This window comes from Glossina fuscipes, unplaced genomic scaffold, assembly GCF_014805625.2.
Source record: "Glossina fuscipes isolate IAEA_lab_2018 unplaced genomic scaffold, Yale_Gfus_2 3, whole genome shotgun sequence".
Classification (NCBI taxonomy): Eukaryota; Metazoa; Arthropoda; class Insecta; order Diptera; family Glossinidae; genus Glossina; species Glossina fuscipes.
Window position 1 is genome coordinate 10,877,432 of NW_023998417.1, and position 27,454 is coordinate 10,904,885.

The 27,454-nt window shown below is 34.0% G+C and overlaps 3 protein-coding genes across 8 annotated transcripts; 1 reads left to right on the plus strand and 2 right to left on the minus strand.

Annotated features, from left to right (window-relative positions):
* The first annotated feature begins 321 nt into the window (after nt 1-321).
* Nucleotides 322-8,047, plus strand: LOC119635021 (F-box/LRR-repeat protein fbxl-1). 4 transcript variants are annotated; one of them, XM_038029529.1, is made up of 9 exons: nt 337-362; nt 597-622; nt 2,511-2,575; nt 5,066-5,390; nt 5,460-6,078; nt 6,130-6,297; nt 6,366-6,473; nt 6,784-6,879; nt 7,770-8,047. In XM_038029529.1, the coding sequence occupies exons 2-9, from the start codon at nt 619-621 to the stop codon at nt 7,903-7,905; spliced, it is 1,521 nt and encodes a 506-aa protein (XP_037885457.1). In that variant the 5' UTR covers nt 337-362; nt 597-618; the 3' UTR covers nt 7,906-8,047. The 4 variants fall into 4 exon arrangements, with proteins under 4 accessions (XP_037885455.1, XP_037885457.1, XP_037885456.1 ...); XM_038029527.1 differs by lacking the exon at nt 597-622 and having other exon boundaries at nt 322-362; nt 2,254-2,575; XM_038029528.1 differs by lacking the exons at nt 337-362; nt 597-622 and having other exon boundaries at nt 2,053-2,575.
* Nucleotides 8,048-8,788: 741 nt separating this feature from the next.
* On the minus strand, nt 8,789-14,949 carry LOC119634805 (protein TRC8 homolog). 3 transcript variants are annotated; one of them, XM_038029196.1, is made up of 8 exons: nt 14,171-14,949; nt 13,519-13,813; nt 12,984-13,259; nt 12,374-12,914; nt 12,134-12,308; nt 10,081-10,262; nt 9,772-10,011; nt 8,789-9,116 (listed from the first exon to the last, which is right to left on the minus strand). In XM_038029196.1, exons 1-8 carry the CDS (start codon nt 14,580-14,582, stop codon nt 8,871-8,873), a joined length of 2,367 nt encoding a protein of 788 aa, XP_037885124.1. In that variant the 5' UTR covers nt 14,583-14,949; the 3' UTR covers nt 8,789-8,870. The 3 variants fall into 3 exon arrangements, with proteins under 3 accessions (XP_037885124.1, XP_037885123.1, XP_037885125.1); XM_038029195.1 differs by having other exon boundaries at nt 10,081-10,277; XM_038029197.1 differs by having other exon boundaries at nt 9,028-9,116; nt 9,777-10,011; nt 10,081-10,277.
* An 8,038-nt stretch (nt 14,950-22,987) lies between these two features.
* LOC119634542 lies at nt 22,988-24,313 on the minus strand. Its single transcript, XM_038028769.1, has 2 exons — nt 23,212-24,313; nt 22,988-23,136 (listed from the first exon to the last, which is right to left on the minus strand). The coding sequence occupies exons 1-2, from the start codon at nt 24,311-24,313 to the stop codon at nt 22,988-22,990; spliced, it is 1,251 nt and encodes a 416-aa protein (XP_037884697.1).
* Between the last annotated feature and the right edge of the window lie 3,141 nt (nt 24,314-27,454).

Consider the following 27,454-nt stretch of genomic DNA (forward strand, 5'->3'; position numbering starts at 1 on the left):
TTTTTCCTTCATGTCAAATACACAAATAAAGAGCATAACGAACACGATGATGATGATGATAATGACGATGATGATGATGATCGTGTAGTTTATTATTACAATAGAGATTAACGGAAATATTCATATAATGTCGAAAATGTGAAATTTTGAAATCAGTTGTGCGGGACTTGCAGTGAAGCTAACAAGCGAGAAAAAAAGGAAAAAACAAATTTTCTTTCATATGTTAAGTGCTTGGTTGATGGCGTAATGCAAAGTTTCGGATTAATATAATAATAAATAGATTTTCAAAACAAAAAAATTCAAATTTTTGTATGAAATCAAAGTAAATTTTTAATCTATAAAAAAGCTAAAGAAAAGGAAAGGTAATTATTTCCTTAAAAATAAAATAAAAAGAGGAAAATATTTCTTTAAAAAGAAAAAAAAGGAAAAACCTCAGCATGTCGCCAGCCCTTGGAATATGTATTTTTAGTAACACTTTAAGCGAAAGCAATAATAAAATCGGAAACAATGAAAAATATTATTATTATTATTATTATTATTTTTTTTGGTATATAAAAGATTAACTATTTATTTATCTATTTTTGTTTTTTTTTAAGTTACTACTAATTCTCTCGAGTCATGGGTAAATATTGAAATTTTTGAATTTTTTTTTTTTTTTTGTAAGAAACCTTTGCTACGAAAAATTCTAGCCACCCAGCTGTACATTTCTTTTTGGGAGCATGAGGCATATAAATTGCTTTTCTTCCTCCTCTCTCTTTCCCTTCGTTACAAGAAAAAACCCCTTCGCACCGCTTTTATAATTCAATAAACCAGAAGACTGTTACTTAATAATGAACACAAAATGCAACAAACAAAAAATTCTCATGAATTTAAAAGAAATTTTCTTTCATGAGAGAAATTATTTGTTCTCAAAGTTTTGTGCACTTGTTATGGTATAAAAAGAATAAATAACAAAAGCAAAAAAAAAAAACAAACCAAAACGAATTGCTAGCTTTGAAAACAACAACAACAATAACTACAATCCGGAGAACTATCTGCGATTAAATGTGAAGAAGTGTTCTCAGAATTGTTGGTTTTTTGAAAAAAAAAACTGGATCCTTTGGATAACATGACAATGCCCCTATATAATATAATAAAAATAATAAATAATATAAACATATATGAAAACCACGCAAAATTAACAAACGATTTTTAAATACTTTTCATTTCTGCTGACACGTCGGAGCATCGTTGGTTTTCAAGAGAGGCACTACTTTTTTTTTTTTTAATTTACTCCAACGTACAAGATCGCAGCAAGGACTTCCTTTTTTTACTTAAGTCTTTTAGGAAAGTCTTCATTCACATTTTAAGCCGCTTTATTAAGCCTTGAAAAGATATTTTAAGATCGTAAGTTATAAATTGAGAAATGGAATTGTGTGTACTGAAGTTTTTGTGATCTTAAAGTGGCTCAAGTTTAAATTATTGCGCGCATTTTTAAAAGTGATTCGTATACAAGTGTTTTAAGGACGCTCGAGAATTCGGCAGTGTTCAATTTGAGCAAGATAGGAATTGTATACGGATATTGGATCTCATCTCATCAAATATGTTTGCTTAGGGAAAAAATATTGAGAGATTTTTGTTACAAGCAATGGACTAGATGAGCCAACATTAGATGTCGATATTTTCATTTATGCGATCACGAGAGTACCAACAGGAGACGTCGCACAGACGGACAGACATGGCTAAATCAACTCTGAATTTCACGCTCAAACTAAGAAAATATATACTTTATAGGGTCTCTGAAGCTTACTTTTGGGTATAACATAATGAGTACACTCCCCCTTTTACAGTGGTGGCTATTAAAAGAAAAAATTAAATTGGTCTTACTTCTTGGACATAATAGTACAACTTTAACTTTTTCACATATTTTTCAATGGAAAATTTGCCAAAGAGTCCAGCAAAGATTGCTTAGATTTAAATAATTGAAAGATGAAACTCTCTCTGTAGAAATTTGAAAAAAATTTGCTTTTTAACTAGTGTTATTATAATTTATTTATATAAAAAAAAAAAAAAAAAACAAGTTGTCGGACTAAAAATCAGGATAAACGTAAGCAACTAAGACCATCGGCCTTTCCTTTTTTTTAAAGCTTAGCCTAAAATGTTATGCCAGTAAACATAAATGAAAAGTATTTAAAAATGGATAATAAATTCGACATGACAACCATTACATACTCAATTCTTTTTTGTTTTGTTTGGAAACATCCTATTCCATAGACCTTTTAGAGTGGCTGCTGCTGATCGCCAACGTATCCATTATACAGTGTTTACCTTTATATACCGTGAACACTTTTTTACACTTCAGAGAGAAAAAAAAATCGACAACAACAACAATAGCAATAAATTTATTAGTACAACAATCCAACAAACATTTGGCTTTAGTTGATAGTTTTGTTTGCCTAAAAAAAAAAAAAAAAAATAAGTAACTATACACATAATACATACATGAAGAATGGATAATTGGAATGTTTTAGCGGCACAAACCAGCTCCTCGGCTATTGGACGTGATGATGTCAATTTGGCTTCTAAAGAGAAATTGGTAAGTGGAGAGAACAGCTTCCCCTCTATATATGTATATCTCTCCCCCCTCTCTCTCTCTCTCTCTCTCTCTCTCTATTTAATATTTATCATCTCCGAGCAAGAGCACTTCTGCTCGACTAGGCAGATAGAACACAAAACAAAAATTATATTTAAAAAATAAAAAAAAAATTTAAAAAAAAAAAAAAAACAAATTGTAAAGAAAGCACATGTTTTTTTTAATTCAATGCAAAAGATCTTTTAATAAAAAGTTCCTGCTCTCTCTTCGTCTTTCTTACTCATTCTGCTATATCTGTACTCTTTAAAGTTAATTATAGATAATTGATTTTTTTTTAAGAGATTTTCAATTTCTTTTTCAAGATTTTGGAGATTCCTTTCTTTATTGTAATCTACTAGCGTAGAATTCAGTTAGTTTGCTATCGGATTTAAAGTGAGTTTAAATTATATAATAAAAATAAAAGAAAAGAAGAAAAGATTTGGATAATTAAAAGTTGGATAATATTCAAGAGATTATTTAAAAAGGAAAAAACCAAAAAAACTATAAAAATATATATACATATATATAATGGATTTATCTACCGACATTTGGGGTCAATTGGCTGTTGAAGCGTCACAAGTTTATCTTTCCGATGGCACGGTTCGCAGTCCTTTTGCTAACACGGTATGTGATTACAAGATATCCATAAACGCGATATCGTAGCAAAGTGAAGGCTTTTGAAAAAAATTTTAATAAAATGAACGGAAAAACTGTATGCACCTTACGGTGCATCTTGATCACCTTTCATTTTGAATACGTAATATGAAATAAAAATTTTCAGTGAATTATCACAGATTTTGGACACCGTGCACTTTAAAGATATGAAAAATGCTCGCTATTTTTACTATAGCGTAGAGTAAGAGGTAATTAGATGAAAATTAACAGGACTTTTGATATCTATTAACAGACCTGTCTACCGAACAAGGCTCACGTGAGTAGCGAATTAGCTAATAGTTATGACTACCAAGCTTCGCTACTATCCTTGGCTTCAAAACTCAGTGCCGAAGTTTACTTGGGCCGTAGCTGTAGCTAGTGTTGAGTAAATGTCCTCACAGATTGGGAACATACCCACCACACTTCGGCCACGATTATCCTACTTCTATCTCTTTCCTCACTTCCTTGTGCATTGCGAAAAGATCACTTAAACTTTCACTAAGTAGTCCCTAGTAACACTATTTTCATATCAATAAAAGGAAAAGATTTCAACGTCAAGAAACGTAAAGCCCATCAGTTTGAATGCTATTGTCACTAGAGGGAGGAAGCAAAAGTAGGGCCGAAAGCTGAAATTAAATTTTGTTAAAGATCTGCCATCGCTCAAAAAATTCGAACTTGTAGCATTTCATCTTTAACCAGTTAACTGCGTATGACGAATATATACACCATATATACATACATTCGCCCGTCCATCCGTCCTTGCCGGATTTTCTCATAAAACTTTAGGCAGCCATTACGAAGAGGCAGCGCAGTCGCTACGGCCAGCGCAGTCGGTGGAAGCAGCCGCCCATTCATAATGATAAAATTTTATGAGGAAATCCGATAAGGACGGATGGACGGGCGAATGTATGTATATATGGTGTATATATTCGTCATACGCAGTTAACTGGTTAAAGATGAAATGCTACAAGTTCGAATTTTTTGAGCGATGGCAGGTCTTTAAAAAAATTAAATTCAACTTTTTGATGTCAACTGCGACGGCCATCCTTGTTGGAACATTCACTCTTCTATTGCTATTCTTATTTCTATCTGCACTGTAATAGCCGAATAGAAGTAGAAGTGGAAATAGGAGTAAAAATAAAAGTTGCCATAGAAATACGAAACGAATACAGTTCTGCCTTCCCTTTCAAATTTGACTGTGGCGGGCATGTTAAGGCGTGGGACCTTTGATATACGATGAAAGGCAGTTTCGAAACAGTAATTATGTCAGTTCTTCAGTTATGAATGTTGCATAGATAAACCGACGAGCAGGTCCTCCAAAGGCCTCTGTACCCAAGACAATGTTTTCGATTTCAGAAATTCACGACAGATTAGACAACCAATCTGTTGAGATACAATAAATAGTATTACAGTTTATGTAAACTATCGATTAAAGGATTTGTTATATATGCCGAGGCGATTAATGAAACTAATATACCTTTGTTCTTACTGATGCATAAATAATTCTAAATTTAGAAAAAAGCTAACAAATAAATGTTAAAGTACATACATATGTGCGAAAGTTTACGTAGACGTCATAGCATTGCACCCGCACACGCACTATATGAAAACAAATTAAATTAAGCGGAGTCTTTTAAAAGAAAGTGCGTAAGAAGATTAATGCCTCCAATCGAACAGATCCGACTTGAATGATAAATGAAATACTTGCCCTTTAATGGAAGCTTAAGCAATTGAAAATGTTTTTAGGAAAAGTTAAAATCCTTTTCAGCTAAATTTATAATTCAATCATCATAATTGCAGACAATTGAGAAATTACCGGACAAGGTATTGTTGCAAATTTTCTCATATTTATCGCATCGGGAGATTTGCCGTTTGGCTCGCGTTTGCCGTCGTTGGCGTCAGATAGCATACGATACGAGATTATGGAAAAATGTTTCTTTACGTCCCGAAGTGTCGGGCTTGCATGTGGGTTCATTGGAATCGCTATTATCCTTGATAGCGGTCCGTTTCGGGCCCACTCTACGTTACATAGAGCTGCCCATCGAATTAATTACTCATACCGTGCTGCATGAATTGTCCGGTAAATGTCCCAATTTGACGCATATGTTATTGGATTTTTCCACAGGTAATTTCAAAAAAAAAAAAAAAAAAGAATCTTTTCGAAAAGCTTTTTACATTTACTTTTTCGTTTCAGCCATGCAATTGCATGATTTCAGTGAGATGCAAGCTTTCCCCACCAAGTTACGTTACATGTGCATATGCTTATCGGAAGTCATCTTTATGGAGGGTTTCATGCGTAAAATTTACAATTTCATTAACGGTCTCGAAGTTCTGCATTTGATTGGTACATATGAAAAATGCGAAGAAGAAGAGGAAGAAATTTATGAAGTAATTAATGTTCATAAACTAAAGTCCGCGACACCAAATTTACGTGTCATTAACTTGTACGGCATAAATTTTATCGATGACTCGCACATTGACGCGTTCAGCTCGAATTGCATTCAATTGGAATGTTTAGCGGTAAATTTTTGTAATAAAGTGACAGGATCAACATTGAAAACGTTAATCCAACGTTCGAAACGTTTAACTTGTTTGCTAATGAATGGCACGAGTTTGAAATCGGAATTTGTTATGCAAGCTGATTGGGATAAATGCGCCTTACAAGAATTGGATATAACGGCCACCGATTTATCAACTGAATGCTTAGTCGATTTGCTAACGCGTTTACAAAATTTAAGATTTCTAGCGGCCGGTCAAATTAATGGCTTTAATGATACCGTCTTGAAGCAATGGATGGAATCAGGAAATGTTAGGTAAGCGCTGCAAGTGCATAAGAAAATCACTTTTAAGTAATTCGTTTTCAGATCTGTAATAGCATTAGATTTGGATTCTTCGGATAATATAACCGATGATGCTTTATCGAAATTTCTTACACGTCATGGCCAACAATTATACGCCTGCTGTTTGTCGGGCATGCCTCATATAACCGACCAATTATGGATGAGTATTTTATCAGTACTAACAAATGCCAAGTAAGTGACTAATGTATATTGTACTATAACGTTACAAGTACATAAGCTTGGCCCTCGTTCTATTTTAGAATTCTTGTTATGGGGACTTCGGAAAAACTTGGTGTCAATATACATGTTGATCAGTTAATGGATACAATAGCTTCAAGTTGTGCTAATTTGGAACGTTTGGAATTAAGGTCAGTTGTCGATCGTAACTTGTAAGCAATCATGTTTTGTGCAAAGAAAGCATTAACCAGTTAACTGTCTGAGCAGACTTGACAAAGATATTTTCTAAAACACATTACTATGGCAAATACACATTCATAATGCGAAAATTTCATAAGGAAATCCGACAAGAACGAAAGGACGGACCACGATGTAGGTGTTTGCCATAAACAGTTAACTGATTAGTTACTTTCATTATGTAATGTTTTGGTTTTTGTCTTACTTTTGGAAAATTTTTGAAAGCAAAGAAAGAAATAAACATATTTTGTTTTATATATTTAGATGGGATCCGGATAATTTACGTTTTTCGGATAAAAGTCAAAAGGCAATCGATTTGCTGCGTGTGAAATGTTTAAAATTGCGATGCATGGTCTTGAGGTGAGTGCGGAAAACCCTAATCCTCTTTTCATTGTCAGTGGTGCCATTAAGTCTATGTCAAGGTCGTCAGGAAAGGTTTCCAATAAAATATAATCTAAATCGACATAGATTCGTTCATTTCTACTCTGTTACGTGATATGCTTTCCAGGCACCAGTTTTTCTCTTTACTTGCTAGGATGTGTTAGTGGATTTTAAAGCACTATATCCTTGGAGTGTGTGTGTGTCTCCAAGCATTCTACTTAGTCTTTCTATTAGTCCGTCAAGGGCTGAAAACTATCCCTTCGAATTTATTCAATTTTTGACCGATCAATTAAAATACATGCGTTCGGGCGGTATCAGCGTGACTTACTTCTTCTTGTTCTTTTTTAAGGTCCACATTTTCCGAGCGTAGTTCCAAAGCTTTGTTTGCTATCAGCAGTTTCAACTGCGTGAAAAAGTTCTTCAAAATTTTCTTGATCGTAATGTAGGATTCACCATTGATCGTAGAGTATAGCGTACACGTGCTCATAAATTTTCATCTCAATAACTCAACAATTTTAAGAATTCTATGTCGATATTTTCTCCATTTTCTACACATCGACCAATTCTTCAAATGCTCACGAGCCATGTGTCACCACATTTGGAACAGTAATCCTATATCGTGAGAAAACTGGTTAACGGGTTTTATAAGATTCCTCTTGTAAGAGAATAACGCCCAATTTACCTTTTCGTAACATCCATAAATATGCCCTATGAAGGAGTAAAAAGCATGCTCCATTTACCTTGATAGACCTGTCCGGCTCGCGATTTGCCTGAATATCGTAAAGAGACTCAGAAATATGCATATAATTTGAATAGTGTATGTATGTGTAAATGTTAAAAAGCAAAATTTAATTTGGAATTATTTTCAGTGATGGACGGTATTATGAGACCGTTAAGGCGAACTTTGAGCGAGCCGATCGTGTAACGGTAGTGCGAACAACGACCTGTTGCCGCGTCTCACCCTATCATTTGCTAAGCAATTACAATGATTTGATTTTCAACTGAAATTTTTCAAAATTAAGATTTGTTTCTCTTTTTATTTATTCTTTATTTCTTAAAATAATTCTCCATATGCTTGCACATGTCTTGTGTGTGTATATATGTATATATCTATATACATATAGATGTATATATATATATATATATATATATATATATCTATATATATTGTATATTGTTTTTAAATCATTTACAATAATTTACATATTTGTTTTATATATTTCTTATTTATTTATTTATTTTTTTTTTTTTTTAATTTGTTACTTGTATTTATATTAAATTTCTTCGCCCATTGAGTAAAAAACATACTCGTTTAACTTTTGTTTTAAGAATGTTTGTGTTTTAATAAAAATATGTATGTATATATATATATATATATATATATATATATATATGTATATATATATGTATAAAGATTTTGTTGTTGCCTCTATTGCTGCTTTCGCTTTTGTTGGTCAGACTTTAAAATAGCAGAACGTAAAAGCATTTCAATAAAACAAAAAAAAAAAAAAACCAGTTTCTAACTTGGCCAAAGGCCGAAGACCGTATAAAGAGGCAGACTTGAATTTAGTTAATGTCTTTTTCTTATGAATTATTATCATTTTTTTTTTTTTTTTTTTTAAAAGAAATTCAAAAAAATTTTTTTACTTTATTTCTAGTCGCAACAAAGCTTCTCAATAATTGAACAGCATCATCGTCCACTGCTACTGTTTCCCCTTTGTTTGTAAGAATTGTTAAACACAAAAATATTTCTTAAAAGTTGTCATAAAATTTGTTTTTTTTTTTTTGTTTGTTCCTTTCTCGTGTGTCTGTTCATTCTAATGTCTGCATATGGTTGGGATTTTGTGTTTTTGTGATCTCTATCTTTTTTTTTTTTTTTTTTTTTTTACATATATATAAGTACACACTAGTAGTAGTTAGAAGAAATAATTATTTATGTATAAACGTATATATATGTACAAATATCTAACTTAATCCTGCATCCCAAGGTTACGTGAAAATCGAAAACTATGTGTAGTGTTGCTGGCTGCCGCTGTGGCAAATGTGGCAGCCGCAGCCGTCGAGGAGGTTGAGCTATTTGAATTTGAATTCATGGTATTAGTAATTGTAACGAAGCCTTCATCGGAATTTAGATTAGCGCCAGAAACACTGGTGCTGACCGTAACCATACTGGGTGTATTTGAAGAACTCTCCGCTGCTTCTGATAAGCTATTATCCTAGAAAGAAAAAAAAAAACTTACTCGGCTGAAGAAACAAAATTTAAAAAGAAAAGCAATGAAATGGACAGAAAAAAAAGTACAGAACCATTTGCCTTGTGACAGATGCGGGGCACCTATTACCCTTAGTAAATATTACAGATTTTTCGACTTTTTTTGTCTTTCTTTTTTTTTGATAAAAATCGAGAAGAAGTCTGTAGACAGTCCTCTTGTTGTTAGCACGATGGAAGGCCGCAGCAATTGGATGCACGAATGAATTTCAATCGGCTCATGGGCCAACTTATTACACAAAACATAATATCTTGCTTTCAGGTCTGATAAAAGAAATCCTAAAAAGGTGGCGGCTTGAGTTTTTTTCGCATTCATTGTGAACCGAACTTTTTTCAGTGATAAGTCCTTCATCAAGCCCGGGCATTTTTGATAAAATTTCAAGGTCCGACTTTGATTTGTTCTACATTTCAAATCTCTGCAAACGCTAGTTTATAAATTTTTAATTAGAAAAAGAAAATTTTGAAATTTTTGTATTATATTTGCGCCTTGTTTCAGTCTTTTATTAAATGTGAAGCGAATCTATGAACCGGAATGGATCCTTGTAATGCCTTTTTAAAGGATATGTAATAGGTATAAAAGAAAACCCTATAAATTATGCATGTACTTCACTATTTTGAGCTGCTGCCGCTGCCGCTGCCGCCGCCGCCGCCGCCGCCGCTAAACCTGCTGCTTGTTCTTGATGACGCTGATGAACTGCTCGATCAGCTTCACTTTCCTCACGTCTGTCTGTGTACATCATAATTTCGTGGCATAACGGACATCGATCCTGCACGTATAACCATTTACGCAAACAAACCCCGTGAAAATAGTGACGGCAACGTGTTATTTTGGCAGAATACATTTCCTAAAACGTTATGATCGAGCAGATACACAAATGCAATCGTTACTTGTTTAATTCATTTTTAGAACTTACCTGATAACAAATGGCACAAACATCGTCGAAAGCCTGGAGTTGGGCGGACGTCGCTTCTGGCAGAGCGGAAATTTTATGCACCGCCGAACGCCGCTTCATAAATACGGACCAACCAGCTTGGGCTTCGCACCAGATATTGAAGTACGCATGTATGCACATCATGATGGCTCTAATCGCGCCGCCTGTAGCATTTTGTGCTATCAAGTTATATTATACGGTACCAATCAACCAAATAAAAATAAATTTACATGCATACGCAACGTCTATTTCGCTTTTTTTTTTTAGTCGTTAGATGAACTTGTCAAAACAGTTTATTTTCGGATTTTATGGTGCGGTGAGTCTCTGCATTCATAGGGCGCCCCTTCCTTGTTCAATTGCCATTCTTCAGGCAAATTTCTTCGGACATGTTAACTTATCAAAATTAGAATTAGAATGATAGCAAAACTTCGAGACATTTTGCATCGAAACGCGTGTTCAGTGCAGACAGATGAATTATCGTCGACTTGCATTTCTAATAATGTCGTTAAGAAATTACATAGATTTGGGCGAAATATAAAATAATTCTTATAAATGCTTCGCATCATGCTGGACTTTTCTTTTGGTCTTTGGATGCCACAACGGGTGAACAGACAAGTGAACCTTTATCCCACCCTATTATAGATTAAATTAAATTCAGTCAGTGGAACAAAGCATATTATAGATGGCACGAGGTTGAAGTGAAGGGCGCCTTTATGAATAACCCTATATATGCTTCGCATGATATGCTTATGTATGAGGGCGTTGAATATTTAAAGGGATTGCTGCAAAGCCTCTATTTTGCTTTATAGCAAAAATACATTTCTCTAGGCTTGAAAAAGCCTTTCTAGATTTGAAGTGTTTTTTTTTATTATTTTTTTTTATGAAAATTGGATTATAGAGTTTGCTTGTAAAACATTTTCGAAATATTGAGAATACTTTTAAAATTTTGATTATTTTCTCTTTTTATATTATTTAAAAATTATTTTAAAATATTGGATCGTCAAGAAAGCAATTTGTAGATGAAAGAGATCGAAAATATTTTAAAAATTTAAAAGAAATTTACAACATTTTTCCCAAAAAGTTGTTAAAGTATAAACAAGTAAGAAAGTTAAGTTTCTAATGGAAGAAGCTTTAATTACCCTTTTTAGAATAAAAGTATTATAGCGAAATATTTGTGAAAGACCACAAGTCCAAGTCTACGGGCGGATGAATGAACGGAATGACAGAAACATGAACGAATTCTTGTCTGGCGTTGTTTTGTTGACATTAAACTTCAAACGTTTCTATATAAATTCTGCTTCCAAATGGAACGATCCATCATTGCTGAAATTCGCTTGCACAGTAATATATGGCAGGCATATGAGACGAGATTGAGCCGGCCTAATGCCTCTGCATGAAAAATGAATGTATTTTTTTTTTACTTTAACTTTGCCATGGACGTAGAAAATATGAAGGTCTTTCCTCTTTAAATTCTTCTCTGACAAGCTTTTCTCCACCACAAAGTAATTTTTTAGGGGCGTTTCTGCAGTCGTCATTATCTAGTATAGTTGACGTTAAGTGACATGCTTGACTTTTATTGCGTGTCTTTGTTTAACCTTTATAATATTTAATGAAATAATGTCCATCAAATACTTGCCGCAAAACTTGCCTAATTTTCTTACTTGTTATTTTGAAAAAAAAAAAAAATTATTTAATTATATATAAGCAAACTGAACAAATCTCTTTGATATTTAATTAGAAATTTTTTAATCATTTCACAATTGCCTCTCCGTTGTTCATCAGTTGTCTGAGTTCTAGATGATGATGCTTATTATGATGACAAAGTTTATCGAAAGCTTATGAAAATTTATGATATTTAAAATAAAATATCTACACTTTTTGCGATAACATGAAAATTTAATAAACTAAAACTTATAATAATAACAATAACGTAAATAAAGCTGTGAATTTTCTTTCACAAAATACGTGCAAGTACTTTGAACGAATTCCGCAAAAGAGAAACTTAGAGCTTAATGCACATAAAGCAAAAACTTACCAGATTCAAAGATTAAGATCCAAGCACCATTAAAAAATAATAAAATGCCAAAACAAAATTCAACAGAATTACCAAACGCTCGTACATAATACAGATAATCATCAAGTTTTTCCCAAAACGATGGACGGCGAGCATCCAAGAGAAATAATGAATAGGTTGCCAAAGACACGCAAACCTAATAACAATATAGTACATAATTAGAGATAATTTCATTATCGATACTATCGATTTTCAAAATACCTTTACAACAACTTCAACTGAAAATGCGGTAACAGCGAGGAGCCACGTTGAAGGTGAATGGCGACTCCATAATGTCACTAATAAAACGATGGGAGCAATTATTAAAAAAGCGCATACCGTTAAAGCACGAAAATGACGCTTTCGTGATGGATTACGTGCCGCGCTCAATGACATTAAAATCGGAGAAACAATATTATGCAGAAAATGCAATAAAGCGGTAAAGAGCAAACATAGATTGCGGCATAAACGTACGAAGCGTTTATCGGGTGATAAAGACGTTAGACCAGTCTGTAAAGCCAATATGTAAAACAGTACCGCTGAAACGGTACCTAATGATTTTTCTTCATCGTTTTCGAAAGTCAACAGATACCATTGAAATGCTTTGCCTATGTAATGGCAAATCACCGAAATAATTGAAGTCATACCCAAGACGGCCGTTAACGTTTCACAACCGTCGACGAGCAATTTCTGAGATGTTGGTATCAAATTCATTGCGTTAACTTGATCATTTAAAACTAAGCCAAGAAATTCCTGAGTAATTCTGAAGAGAAGAAATTTCTATTTTTAAATCAAAACACACGATATATTGATCATCATCGTTGGATCTTACCTTATTGTCCAAAATACCCGTAACACACTAGGCACATTCAATCGTTGCCATTCATTCTCAATTAAAGCTGATAACCCGAAATTGGACACGAAATTTGTAGCAAATTGATAACCATTGTAAACAGTTTTACCCGCTTCCATGCCGCTGCTCATAATCGTGATTTTCGTTAACAGTAACGGTACAGCTGCAGCCAAGATTGGTAAATATTTAATGATACGCATTTTAAGCGGTAATGTTGCTAACAGTATAGGACTAGCAAAGATCAAAGGCATAGACCTGTTTGTTAATTTTATTACAAAGGAAGAGAGAAGATGAAAATAATATAAATAACTATATTAATAACATAACAAAGTATAGTTTATGAAAATAAACAAAATCTGCAGGAAATTCTATGCTAACCAATATTGCCAATAAGTTTTTTGAAAGGTTGCAATTTAGAAACAAAAACGCTTCGTTGAGTTCCTCGGGAATGCCAAAAAAGATGTGATGTGAAAAAGAAAAATTCCATTTTTTATTTTATAGAAAATTTCATTACCTTTGTAGTATGGAATAGCGCGGTCCTAAATGAATGTAGGCGAACAACATGCCCATAAACCATTGAGCCACCAAGTGCGGTAATAAAGATACCGCAACACCGCCTGTATCCAGGAGTCGGGTCGTATTCATTGACAAGATATCTTCTAGTATGCAGGAGTTATTTTCCATTAGCGCTAAAGCCGACACATTGGACCAATGCGATAAAAATGTTAATCCCAACGATATGACAAACATATACACCATTACCAAATGCCGGGTCCACAACATAAATATACCTAAAGCACAGAATAAGCCTAAAAGAGAATAATTTATAAAATAATTAAATCATTTTTAAAGGAATTAAATGCTTTCATGAGAATTTTCGTCATTCGTTTCGACGTTGACTCATTGTTATGGTTAGAAATTAAAATCAAGTTTTTTTTTTAAGGCAATGCGAAGTGAGAGTAGAGAATAAAGTGATTAGTGTAGAAAGAAAAATAGAAAAAATTTTGGCGAATATATATATATATATATATGTATATATGCATAGACCGATGCTTATCTATATTATGCTTTATCTATATGCTATGTTAGTATTTATGAAAATTCTATGATTTTCCTTTTTCAAGTCTATATATATATATATATATATATATATAACGCGAACTTACCAAGTACGCAGATTACAAATTTTATCGAAGTTATTGACAATAAATCAGACAAATACGAATCTTTTGCTAATTCATCTATAAGATTCCCAAAAGAACTACTCAGCACACCGCCAGCGATGGCGGCAGTCGAAGCATTATCTATGGCTTTTTCCAGCGATGCATTCGTTACTTGAGTAAACATATCAAAGTTGCTAATTGAGTCGGTGCCGGCCGCCGCATCTATACTATTGTTTGAGGATTGATGATGGAAACTGCTGATGTCGCTCGCCCCGCCACCTTTATCCACACTTTTGTCTGTATAGGAACGACTGGGCAGTCCCATGCCTATTTTGAGTATTTCATCGATAACTAATATTGGGGGAACTCGCATCATAACATCTACCATGCCCAGAACTTTAGTACGTACGGACATTTTGTTTCCTTTCTTTTTGCTCTTTCCCTTTTTTTAGTTATTTTGTGACACAATTACTTTTAATGCTTCTCAGTGTAGGGATAAACATTCGTTTTTATGTTATGCTATGGGCTTTCAAGGTCTCCTTTTCCCAACATGTGACTAACTAACTGTTGCAACGGTAAAGATCTTTCAATCAAGATCTTTGCCGATATTTGAGGTAAGTTTTCCTGCGTTATTTGTTACGGTTTTACGTAAAATAATATTGAAATCCAGTAACTTGACCTCTCTTTTTAAAGAAGAACAACACTTGCTATTTTGTACGAACTTTACACTTTTTGTTTTCGTATTCTTCGTTGTTGTTGTTCTTTTTCACTTTTTTTTTTTTTTTTTTAATAAATGTTTCTTGCGTTGTTCTTGAAAAGTTTTTATTTTTGTTTAGTTTTTTGTTTTTTAATAAATTCGTTTATAATTTATTCCAATCATTTCGTCTATAAATATTTATGTACATATATATACATATGTGTGCGAAATATACGTATTTTTTGCTTAAAAATTTATTAGAAAATTTCGGGAATAATTTTTTCCTTTTTTTTCGCTTTTTCACAAACTTAGTAATTTTTTCTTTTTGCTTCGTTTTTTGCCAAATCAGTGTTGCCAAGCTGTTCAACTTTATTAAAATATCAATAGGAATTTTACCTCGTTTTGTAAACAAAACATATTAGCTGTATAAACTAAATAAAAACAGAGTTTTTTAGCCATTGATTATGTATTATGATTACGAACACTTTTCGTGATAGCCCGCCAGAGAGCGTTTATAAAAAAAGTTTTAAGAAAAATATTCAATTAAACTGGTATTTTACCACTTAATATAACAAGTAAAATAATACTTATTTTACATAACAATAAGAAATTGTTACAATTTTACCGTCGTAGCCATTGCAAGGAACTTCAAACCTATTGAAATTATTACGGTAAGCCACCCTAAAAAAAAAAAAAAAAATGAGAAGAATAAATTGACACTTTACCTCTAATTGGGCAGAACTCATTTGCAGAAGCATTTGCTACTTAAATTGTAATAAAAGTTTGAACATCTCTGTAGTTATTCTTATCAAAGACAACGAATTTTTATTCCAGTTCCTGTATAACTTTTTTTAAACATAATTTCTTAAATTTGAAAATATCTTGAATTATATAGTGCATATTAACATCAAAAATGGGCAATTTTAATATATACGACGCTTTAAAAGGCGTTTTGCTATACCTCGCCTACAAAGCAATGCCAAAGTTATGAAGTAGTTGTTTCAGCCTTTATGTTTACTATACATATAGCATCGATAAGTTTTTCTTTCGCAACCTAATGCGATATATCATGCGATATTTATTTATGAAACGACATTAAAAGAACTCTTCGTTTCGTTTAGTTTGTTTTCTTCACGCGCGGTTTATTTACAATAGTCTGTTACTAAGTTTGCTCAACAAGATCGCAAAATCATTTCTTTGAAATAAAAGTTTTTTGTCCGAATTGCAATATTTTATACACGTAATTACGAAATTAGTTTACATTTCTCGGTAGTGAGTATAAATTTAATTTGTTTTAATAGTTTAGTTTAGTGTTTGCCAAATTAATTGCGGTGTTTTCTGTTTTTCGCGAAACTCTTGCCCAGAAAGTAATTGTACATTTTAATAAGATATACTAGCGAAATAGATTCTCTTTTATGGGCTTCAATGAGCTCCTTGTCCTTGAACCAAAACTTGATTCTAAGAAAGATTTAGATTAGAAAAATTTGTCTGCGATTGGCAAAAAAAAAAAAGAAAAAAAATGCTTATAGGCAAAGACAAACTGGATTTTTGGGTTCTGTACGCTCTTCTTCTTTTCTTAGAAGCACGGTTAACGGTAAAAACGGTTACAAAGCGATTACTAAAGAACTGGATTTTCAATAGCAAGCAATAGAATACTGCGCGCACTTATCCAAGTGAAAAAATTCTGGTCACCTCACTTAAGCCAATGCAATGGGTGTTCTTTTGAAGTAAATTCATAGCAAAACGGATATTCCATGAAAGTTTCGCTTCTAATAAAAATATTTGTGAAATATATATTATAATTAAATGCTGTGTGTGTGTACTTTGTGTTATTGAAATTAACCAATTGTGTTGTCTATTATGCTTAAGTCATCCAAATTTAAAAATTCTTGCATTACAAATTACTATCTAGTATACACCGGACTTTTTGTGATGGCTGACAAAAATTACAAAACCAAGGTAAGTAAAAGAACTATTTCTTTGAAATAACTAAATGACAAATATTATAATAATATATCCAAACGAATTCATATATAGAAAAAAAAAAAGAGAGCAAGGATTAGCGGCACGCAATCGTTCATTTCTTATTTACAATATTGTGTTTCATGATTGTTATCAGCTTCCAGTTCTCAGATGCACAATTTTTCTCACTTTTCCTAATTTATATATAAAATTGTAGTGCATTTACTTTAGAGCCTTAAATGTTGCCCTCAAGTTTTCTTTCAAAGCTTTTGATCGTCGCAAATGCAGGTTTTGGTCTTGACATTTGTTCCACTTTCTCGCTGAAAGAAGAATTTTCAGTTTTTGTAGGCACCGACCATCCACTTTCGGCACTATGAAAGCTATTCGTTCGACCGCCCGATCACATCGCTTATATACCGCAGCACGAAATGGACAAATGTGTAGTTTCTCCTCATCAGCTTTAGCGATTTTAAGAACCTTTCAATCCTGTCTAGCAAAAGCTACATTGCGATTCCGATTATATTACACCTGCTGCAATGCTTTCATTAACCTTTTTCTCTCTAGTTTCGAAATGTCTTTATTATAAAATCGAAACTGATAGTTTTCTTGGACGAGCATACCCTTGGCAAGCGGGAAAATTCTACATTTGTATATTTATAATGTTTGCAACATTCTTTTAATAATTTTTTCAAAATCAAATAGCTGCAGAGCTATCTTGGCGAAGACCACCTCTTCATTTTTTCTTTACGACTTTTTCCCATTTCTTTCGCAATTCGCAAAAATATTATTGGACAATTATTCAACATCTAGTGAAATGGATGGGATTTTTTTAATATTCTTGATCAATATTTCTTATTCGGAATTGATTTAGGTACTTTTATTCGTCCGCTTGTCTGCCTGTGGTAAACATGCTCATGTAGAAAGATGTACAAAAACTTGAAGGCATGTTCCGTTCGTCTGTTTGTCCGTCCATCTGTCCGCCAGCCATCTATCTTTGGTAAACATTCTCCGGTTAGCGAAAATGAAGATATCGCCTAAAAATTTGCAAACTAACTTGGAAGTGACATCCTTTCCGTCTAACGATTTCAGAAAAAATGGTAAGCATCTCCGGCTTAGGGATAGATATTTTTCCGTCCATACTTTAGAATTGAAAACGCTAGGACACATACATACATATCTTCAAGAACAAATAATTGGAAATCAAAATTTTGAAAGACATAAGGAAAACCGATTGTCCAAACAAACCTCTTCTTCAATATGATTTTTCAATATTTAGGAAAAAAAAAAATTAGCTTTCAAATTGAAGGAGCAGTAGATATCTTTGTGCAATTATCGAAAGAAAGTATGTAAATATGTAATTTCTAATATTCTTGTTTTATATATTGATTGTCGTAAAGTGTTTAGTCCGCTATAATCGAACGATTGCCTGAAAGGGTTAAGAAAATCCTACAGATGTATTTATGCAACCAACATATAAAGATTCGTTTATTCTTATTTCGGTGGAGGTTAGCAGCTGATTTTTGTACTTCAACGTTTTTTGTACAGAGATAGTGACATATAAGCATATAAATATAAATATATATATATTTATACCATGGTATACATACAAATATACCATGAACTAGTGGTGATAGCGGGTATGCTGCTGCTGCTGCTCGCTGAAAATGCCAAAAGAAGTGTAGGAATTTTTATGACCATACAAAGCGCACAACAATTGCCAATTAAAATTTTTCCACAAAACGAAACTCAAGGCAAAAAAAGGGTTTTTGTGTACGACTAATTAATTGCTTTGCTCACGTTTTTCGCGCAAAATGTTCACCGGAAAGAATCAATCCAACCAACCGACCAACCAACCAACAAACCAATCAGCCCAAACCACTACGAACGTATCGAACGTATAGCAGATACACATATATATATACAGTTTTATATATATATATATATATCTATATATATTTTACAAAGTTTGTTGCGATATTGTTGTTTGTAACTGAAAAGAAAAGGAAAAATTCGAAAAAAAAAGAAGACCAAAAATAAAAAAAATAAAGAGCTAAGAGAGCAACATCAGGATGGCTGATGACAGTATATATACATATGTAAAACTTATGGTCCATTCTGGATTAGTGGCAAATCTATTAGAAAAGCAATGAGTTGAAGTAGCAAAAGCAAAACACTCGAACCGATCAGCATTTTCGCTTAGCGTAACTTACGAGTTAGTTGGTCTTCTAACCAACTCAAGGCAATGAAGTTGTTTGTAATTCCAGAAGGCCATACGAATTGATGTTAAGTAATAGTTTGCAAGTTAAGAAAGAACACAACAATCCTTCTTGCCTCCATTTACTTCTATTTCTACTATACTTCACTTCGCCCTCGTTTTTGCGCACCGGTTGCATTCGTATACTTTGTGTGGCGCGGTTGTTGCAGAGGTAGCGATCATTGATTTTCCATGTTGTTAAAAGCATGGGTGAGCATGGTTCTACAACCATTTAGATGGCCTTTAAGATTCATCTATGAATTTACGTATATATATATATATATATATATATATATATATATATATAGACATGTATGTATGTATGTATGTATGTCTTTATATGTATATAGGAAAGCAAGGATGTGTGTGTATGTATGTATGTGTGTGTGTGTGTGTGTGTGTATTTAGTGCTTTCTGTAGTTGTACCTGTTAAGAGTTAGTTAAGTTTTTTGTTTGAGCTGTGAGAATGTGTGCCTCAGTTAGTTGCAGTTGACAAACACATAAAGTCTTGCTTGTTGATCATTATTCGTTTAGAGATTTATTGCTTTTGGACTATGTTGGCGTTTACTTGTTGAGAAGGTCAATTGCAATTTCTAACTCGCAGATAAACTATTTGAATTAGCAGGAAATGAGATACAATTACTAATGAAAGGTGTTTCGCAAATAACACCATTCCGCTTAAATCTTAATGAGCCACTCTACCGATACTTATACATATATATAAATATGTATATATATATATATATATATATATATATATATATAAATAACTATACCTACGGACCTATATAACTATATGGGTGTGTGCATGTGTATATATACTTATAAACCTATACCTACGCATATGTAAATATTTTACTACGGGAAAGAAACCTCTCGATTAGCTTCCAAGACACTTTTTCGACTTCTCTGTGCTACTCTTGATGACTACCTACCATTTGAAGCTTTCTTTAAATGGCTTTCGCGAATTATATGCGGATTTTTAAAAGATAATTAATTATTCTTTCGATAAGTACTCTTGCTTTCCCGTATGCTCCGTTTAATCGCCAATTTTTGTTAGGCCTTGAAGTTCTTTCGATTCTTGCGCATTTAGCTTTGACACGAATGGTTGCGGTCTGGTAAGCGGCCATTTCATAACGTTTTTCAACAATTTCCATTGATTACTTTTCTTCCGCATTGCAACACTGCTAGTTTCTTTCGAGTGTTTTAATTGCTCTCCTTGTCCCCTCAGATGTGTTAACTTTAAGACGTTTCTCATCAGTTTCCATAGATCGCTTTTTTTACGCGGCTTGTTAAGGTCTTGGTCTTCTTTAGTTTTAAACACATCTAGCTCAGACGGGCTTAGCAGCGCCGAAGGAACATGGCAGCCACTGTATTTTTTACTTGGCATGCGCTTACTTAGATCAAGTTTTGATTCTGCTTTGACGGTTATTTCGCTTTCTTCCTCTTCTTCTTGTAAAGTTCCTTCATCTACAATTACTTCCCTTTCGACATCTGCATCTTCATCGCAGATTTCTTGAGAACCGCAAACACAAATTTCACATGTGCATTTGCAGGATGACGCATCACAAGGCTCAGATTCAAATTCTTCCAATATAGTGGACTCGGATGGGCAAGGAAATTCCTCAGGTAATGAGACGTCAGGTTTAAATTCATCTGCTTCAGCTTCTTCCTTTGATATGGGAAGCCAATGACATTCAAATGGGCCTTGACTGTATCCTATATTCAATGATTCCGCAATTTCTATAAGGGATTTATCTTGATTTGATACGGTAAGCTCAGGGCAATCGCAAACTTGCGGTTGGGTTGCTCGAAATTTCCATTTTTCATTTTGTATTCCAGATCCAGGCAGTGTTGAACTTTTGTCGCTATAGACAGCCGACGGGTCAGGCAAGTGCTCCTTACTGGATGCAGACCATAGAGTTTCGACTAATATTCGTTTAAAGCACTTCAAGCAGCCGCAATCGCGATCGTCATCATACGGTATAGATGACTTTATATGGTTGCTCAGTTTTAAGTATACAACTCTGATTTTTATCTCAATACTTTTTTGGCAAATCGGGAACATACTCTCGTAACTGGCGTATATTTGGGCTGTACGACGAGCAGCATAATACCATAAACAATCTGATACATGTTTCCTTTTCGGATTTAATAAAGGATTATGTACACCGCCCTCGTCAGTGCCGTAATAGAAGGCTTTAAAAGCCCTTTTAATAATTGAATATGATATTTGGATTTCAGTTCTAGCCATCGAGCACTTGCAGGATAAGTCGTGTAAAAGATCTAAACGATTTAGTCGCTTATGCGGTACGCTATTAATATGATAACGTATTTCGTCGTAATGTAAAAAATAAAACGCAACAACATCAATCGATTTCTCTGCTTGCTTTTGTTCGACACCGCAAATAATCATCACCTACGTGAAACATAGCGTATCGAAAACATTTGTTTTGCATTCTTAGCTCGTGTTTATTAACAAATATCTCTTACCTTTGATATGGATTTTGCTGTATGCTGCACGTTATCTATGAAAACAATAGTGGCCGGGATTTTTTGCGGGCAACTGCAGTAATCGTGCGGTTGAAAGCATTCACATTTATAGCTTTGTATGTATTTATCAGGATGCATAGTATTATGCATTGGACATATATATGTATATCTTAAAAAAAAAAGGGGGGTGGGGGGTGGTGGGGAGTTTCAATTCCAAATATATTTCGATTAATAAAAATTATATTTTTTTTCCGTCTTATCTTTCAAAAATAAGATATGAAATAAACCTATATATATATAGTCAGAAGTGTGTTTTCTTTTTTTTGAAATATCAATCATAACATACCCTGTTCCCGTAATGCTATATATCACAGTATTTCTCTTATACGAGTTTTCGAAAAGACTAACAACGAGGCAAGCAAGCCAGGGCAGCCATTCTTTTAAGTTATTAATCCCTAAATTAAACAGACAGGAAGAGCTTTGGATTGGCGTCGAAGAAGAAGACGAAGTTGTCCATTCGGCGAGCATCACAAAATTTACCTTACCACTGCCGATTGACAAATGGAAGCTAACCAGCTTCTTCTAGCACATAAGCATAAACTTAGAAGAGACTCGTAGCGTTGGAGTTATTCACTAGAGTATATCCCTTTTCTGAGAAAAAAATTTAGAGATAAACGTAGAGAGTGTTTGGGAGAAGGCTTGGCTCCTTCAATCTCTTTCTCTAGCCAATGTCGACTTGCCGTCGGCGAAATTTAAAAAGGTAACGAAGCAAACTGAATGTTTAAATAAAAATGTTCTTGTCCCTGAGCGAAGTGCCTTGTCCTCGGCTCAATTATATATTCTCTAACAAGTTCAATTGCTTTAGTAGTATTTGTTGTGTTTCCGCAATTTAAGAAATAAGTTACCTTCCGCTAATTCTTTCCAGCTTAGTAGTATTTATACACCTGAGTAAAACGATTCAAATCTCAAATACGGTAGAATTTTCTTTGATGGTAGCTATAATCAGTGGTCAGTCTTTAAAGGTGTACGACTACATGGTCATTGGGTATTTTTTTCAGTCACTCCTGTTACTTAAATAGGGGACATCTCTTGAGTAATTGGTAAAAAAAAAAATAAATAAAGAAAATGTGTTCTCTAAATAAACTCTCTCGTCTTGCTTTGTCTCACGCTATGGGCTTTCGGCAAATAGTAAATAAGCAACGAACTTGTCCATGAATGTTGACTTCACTATCGGGAATTAATATATATGTAGAATTTAAGAGCCCTGCAATTGGTGTTATTTCCAGAATATTTATTTTAATTTCAGTTTTGTACGTTTTTAGGTTACAGTGCCACGTGGTATTATAAGAAAATGTTCCCCAATCGCGTATGATTTGAAATTTTGAATTTGGTTGATGCGGGTTTTTCGAAACAACTACGATTCCTCAAATCTTAAATGCGTTACTCTTTTAGCGGCGTTCTTCAATTTTAATTTAGTTTCCTTTTCAGTTTCGTTCTTAAATGTTGAAAGCATTTCTTTTTTAATTTGCTCCATTTGCGTTTTGTCCGAGTCGATACGTTTCTCTGCAGATATTTTTGGAATTTTTTTACGTTCTTTCTTTTTTATTGCTTTTTTTCGATCTTTCGGTTTCTGCTTACTTTGGAAAGCTAAAATTTCAGATTTGCTTAACAATTTTATTGGAACGCGGCAAAGACTATATTTTTCGCTAGGTGCTCGCGGACCTTCAAGAAGATCGTCTGTCGTATCTATTTGTCGGCTTTCGCTCTTCTCTTCGATCGTTTCCATCTCTTCCTCTTCTTCAACGCATTCACATACATCGCACGTACACTCGCAAATTGAGACGCAAGATTCTAATGAATATAAATCTTCATCACATGTATCCGGTGGACAGGGCTGTTCTTCGGGTAATTTAAAATCTGGTAACGCATCAACTGCTTCGGCTTCCTCTTTTGTTATCGGATTCCAATAGCATTCGAATGGGCCTTGACTAAAACCAGTATTAGTAATTTCAGCGAGTTGTGGTACGTTCAATTCGAATTTCATCATATCAAGGGTAGGACAATCGCAAGTTCGGTTTTCGCCCTGTAGCAAATCAAAACTCTCCATCTCATGACCAATATACGGAACAGCTGATGATCTGGTATAAGCGCTATCGCCAACAATTTCAGCTGTTTCTTTTTGATAAATCTTTTCGTATGAATCGACTGCTTGATGTAACATAGCAGTACTGCTTTGTGGTTTTAGACTTGCTCTCTGCTTGCGTTTAAAGCATTTCGGGCACATGCATTCCTGATGACCTCCAGCTCTTGGAAGTGCTTTCAAACGCTCATATACCTTGAAATATACCGTACGGATTTGTAATTCGAGATCCTTTTGACAAATTGGGAACATGCCCTCGTAGCAGGCGTAAACTTGTGCCGTTCGACGCGCCGCATGATACCATAAGCACTCTGGCGAATGTTTCAATTGCGGATAAAGTAAGGGATTCGCTACTCCGCCTTCATCGGTGCCATAATAAAATGCTCTAAAGGCTCGCTTAATAATCGTATATGAAATTTGCGCCTCACGGCTAGTCATTAAGCATTTGCATGCCAAATCTTGTATAAGATCTAAGCGATACATCCGCTTCTGCGGTACTGCATCGATACGAAAACGTACTTCATTATAATGTAGAAAATAATAGGCAATAACGTCAATTGCTCTTTTTGTATTAGTGTACGGTATACCGCAAATGTGCATCACCTCAGGGGAACAAGTATATATAAGATAGAGTCGATTCGAATCATTTAAATCATCTTACTTCTGTAATACCGTTGACCACCTCATTGACGCCTTGCAGGAACAAGGTTTGGCCGCTAAACTTTTGTGGGCAATTGCAATAATTATGCGGTTGAAAGCAATGGCATTTAAAGCTTAATGCGTATTTCATCTTGATGTTGTTGTATTAGTTTGGGGATCGTAGTAATCAATATCCAAAAAAAAAAAAAAAAGATTAGCAAACACAACAAAGCAGAGAAACAATTACAAATTAATTAATTAATTCAAGAAAGGAAAAAAAAACAAAACTAATTGTCTGCCTTTCATTTACGATGTGCGACAATAAGTCTTGTTTTCGAAAATTTCAAGCAGTGTTGCATTATGTTCCAAAAAAAAAGGCCTCCAATGCTACAAAGTATTTCGAAATTGATTAATGCAAGTTTCTGTTGTCCTCTGTCAGGCCCAGTTTTCGTCCTATACGTCGTGATAAGTTATTCCTAAGTATTTAAAGTAGGATAAGTATATTTTAGTTTTCCTTCCCTTTACTTTGCCTTTATAGCAATTAATTTGTTATTATCTTGTGAGTATTATAGGGAGGCGGTAATAACTAAGAACTATATACAGATAAGAACGGAATGGTATGGGAATACGGCATTCGAAATAAGTCAGCTGATGTACTGATCAACTAATCGATTGCCTACGCAAATTCGATTTCGAACAGAGGCATACTGGAGAAGAAAGTTGCGTATCTTGTTCCGAATCTGAATTGAACCGCCGACTCGGTTAATGATCCCGAATTAGCGGTATTTTAAAGGAAGACCTTCCGGTCCGTGCAATAATCGCTGACGATAGATCATTTAAATTAAATAAAGGCTTTTGAATTTTAATTTTTAGACGTTCGATTTTTTATGGGCAATTACACCCCATTGTTTATTATTCGAACTATGTATTTTAGTTAATAACATAAGCTAATTAATAAAAGTAAATTGAATTATAACGTCAAGAGGTATTAGTCAGGGGAGGGATATATATATATATATATATAACGAAGGTGAGGACAGGTCGAATAGCCGGTGAGAAAGAAGGAAAAATTCCGTTTTTCACACTTTGAAAATCAAAGCCTTCGACATGGCTTTACATATATATATATATATATATATATATGTGTGTTTGTGTGTGTGTGTACGCTACACAGCAATTAATAATACTTTTAAAAAATATTCTTATTCCGTTGATTGAATATCGAGTCCGCTGCTACTTATGGTGGGGACATTACTAATTTAATCACTTGTAATTGTCATAAATTGACAAGAGTTTATCGTGTGCTTATTAAAATGCTATTTTAGTAATGCTAGACAAACTGCAATGAATGACTGGTTATACGCGATTTAACATTTTATACCTAATTAATTCCATTTATCGTTTTACCTACTCTCTCTCTCTCTCTCCCTTTCTCTCACTCTCTCTCTCTCTCTCTTGTGCAGAAGAACTTCTATTTGTGGGCTTGTTCGACAGCGAAATATCATCTCTAGGGAACAATTTTATTTGTTATGTTATCGATTGGTTTTAACAAAGAAACACTTTGAAGTTTTCTTTACCTTTTTGTTAGTCTGCTGGCTACATACAATGCATTTAGAAGTTCATAGATATCTTTATGGGTCTGCAAATATATATATATATATATATATATATATATACATATACATATATGGTATATATGGCTCATGAATATTGGCCAACGTAACAGTTCTAAGAATTATCAAGAATTAAAAGTATTCAAAATGGCCAAATGAATGCATCGCACATATGTGTATAGTCGAACTTGCAAAGAATTATAAAAGTAGTCCTAAAAGATAACGTTAAACAACAATTTCATTGACCGAACACCACACCACATTTCTTGCAGAGATCAGACAGGCTGCACTGTTTGTTGTAATTGCTGATGTATATGTTAACTTGTGAAAGACATGTGAATACGTCTACAGTCTTTAACATATTGGCCACTGTTTCACATTTCAGTTTTTGCTTTGCGCATTTGTAAGCATTTTCGCTGATTACTGCAAGCAGATAAAGTCTTCATTAATTGTTCAGCGTTCAGTTACAAACAACGAGAACAAAAACAAAAAAAAGAATGAAAAAGAGCAAGTCTACTAACGCCACTTACACTTTAGTCGTCCTATTAGCTAATATATTATCCAGTGGATGATTCTTGTCTCATTACGGACTCTGCTTTCTAGAACTATGTATAATAAATTTTTAAAAATTACTTACTTAGGAAAACGTTATGTGGCAAGTTAATACTAATATTACGTTTTTAACAAATTTCAAATCGTTTTTACATCCATCAACGAAAGATGAGAGAGATATTCATTTTGTTAAAACGTGCAAACGTTCTCCGGAATGAAGCCTCAGAGAATCCATAAAGCGTAATTGCCCTTGATTAGTCTTGACAAGTCTAAACCGATTTAAGTATGTGCATCTGTCCGTGTGTTGGTAATGGTGTATATCGAACTTTTTTTCCATTCGCTTTCCCATCACTGCTATCCGGCAACATGGGCAGTGTTAAGCTTGCAGACATGGCTGCAATCTCCTTCGCCAGTAGTTCTTCCCTTTTTTTCTGCTTTGGATACATAATTGCTACTTCAATTGCAGCTCGATGGGTAATATCCTTGCCAAGAGCGTCCCCGCTGCCCTTGGAACTGTGCGGTCGGGCGATATCATTCTCATCTCTCGTGCACTGCCTTGGAAGCGCTTCAAAATTTCGCAAAAGATGTTTACTTTGCTTGTACTTTCTCTGCCCAAATCGTTACGACTTACATCATTTGCGCGTAGGCTTCGCTGCATATAAGTCTCCGTTTCGCGTGTCTTGGCCCCTTGACGTTTTGCATAATTTTGTACAGAGTGTTTGTGGTTGACAATGTTCGATCCGAAGGCTTCTTAATGTGTTCCGGTAATGTTCGTTTTGTATCCAATTGCCCGCCAAGATAACTCAAATTAGAATTAAATTGAATGCAATAGCCGTCCATCTCTATTTGTGGGCCTTGGGACCTGTCTTTCTGTCTCTCTGTCTGTGTAACATCTATGGTCAAAAGACTATAGCACTATGCAGTTCTAAAATAAATA

What these genes read in the sequence shown, in the direction of transcription:
- LOC119634542 (XM_038028769.1), bottom strand. Translation starts at nt 24,313, where the DNA reads ATGCACATTTGCGGTATACCGTACACTAATACAAAAAGAGCAATTGAC. An exon ending in TGAAATTTTAGCTTTCCAAA is followed by an intron (nt 23,137 to 23,211) that starts GTAAGCAGAAAC and finishes AAATATCTGCAG; the next exon opens with AGAAACGTATCGACTCGGAC.
- LOC119634805 (XM_038029195.1), bottom strand. Translation starts at nt 14,582, where the DNA reads ATGTCCGTACGTACTAAAGTTCTGGGCATGGTAGATGTTATGATGCGA. An exon ending in ATTTGTAATCTGCGTACTTG is followed by an intron (nt 13,814 to 14,170) that starts GTAAGTTCGCGT and finishes ATTCTCTTTTAG; the next exon opens with GCTTATTCTGTGCTTTAGGT. An exon ending in CAGTTGAAGTTGTTGTAAAG is followed by an intron (nt 12,309 to 12,373) that starts GTATTTTGAAAA and finishes TATTGTTATTAG; the next exon opens with GTTTGCGTGTCTTTGGCAAC.
- LOC119635021 (XM_038029526.1), top strand. Translation starts at nt 3,140, where the DNA reads ATGGATTTATCTACCGACATTTGGGGTCAATTGGCTGTTGAAGCGTCA. An exon ending in GCAGTCCTTTTGCTAACACG is followed by an intron (nt 3,236 to 5,065) that starts GTATGTGATTAC and finishes TCATAATTGCAG; the next exon opens with ACAATTGAGAAATTACCGGA. An exon ending in TCAGTACTAACAAATGCCAA is followed by an intron (nt 6,298 to 6,365) that starts GTAAGTGACTAA and finishes GTTCTATTTTAG; the next exon opens with AATTCTTGTTATGGGGACTT.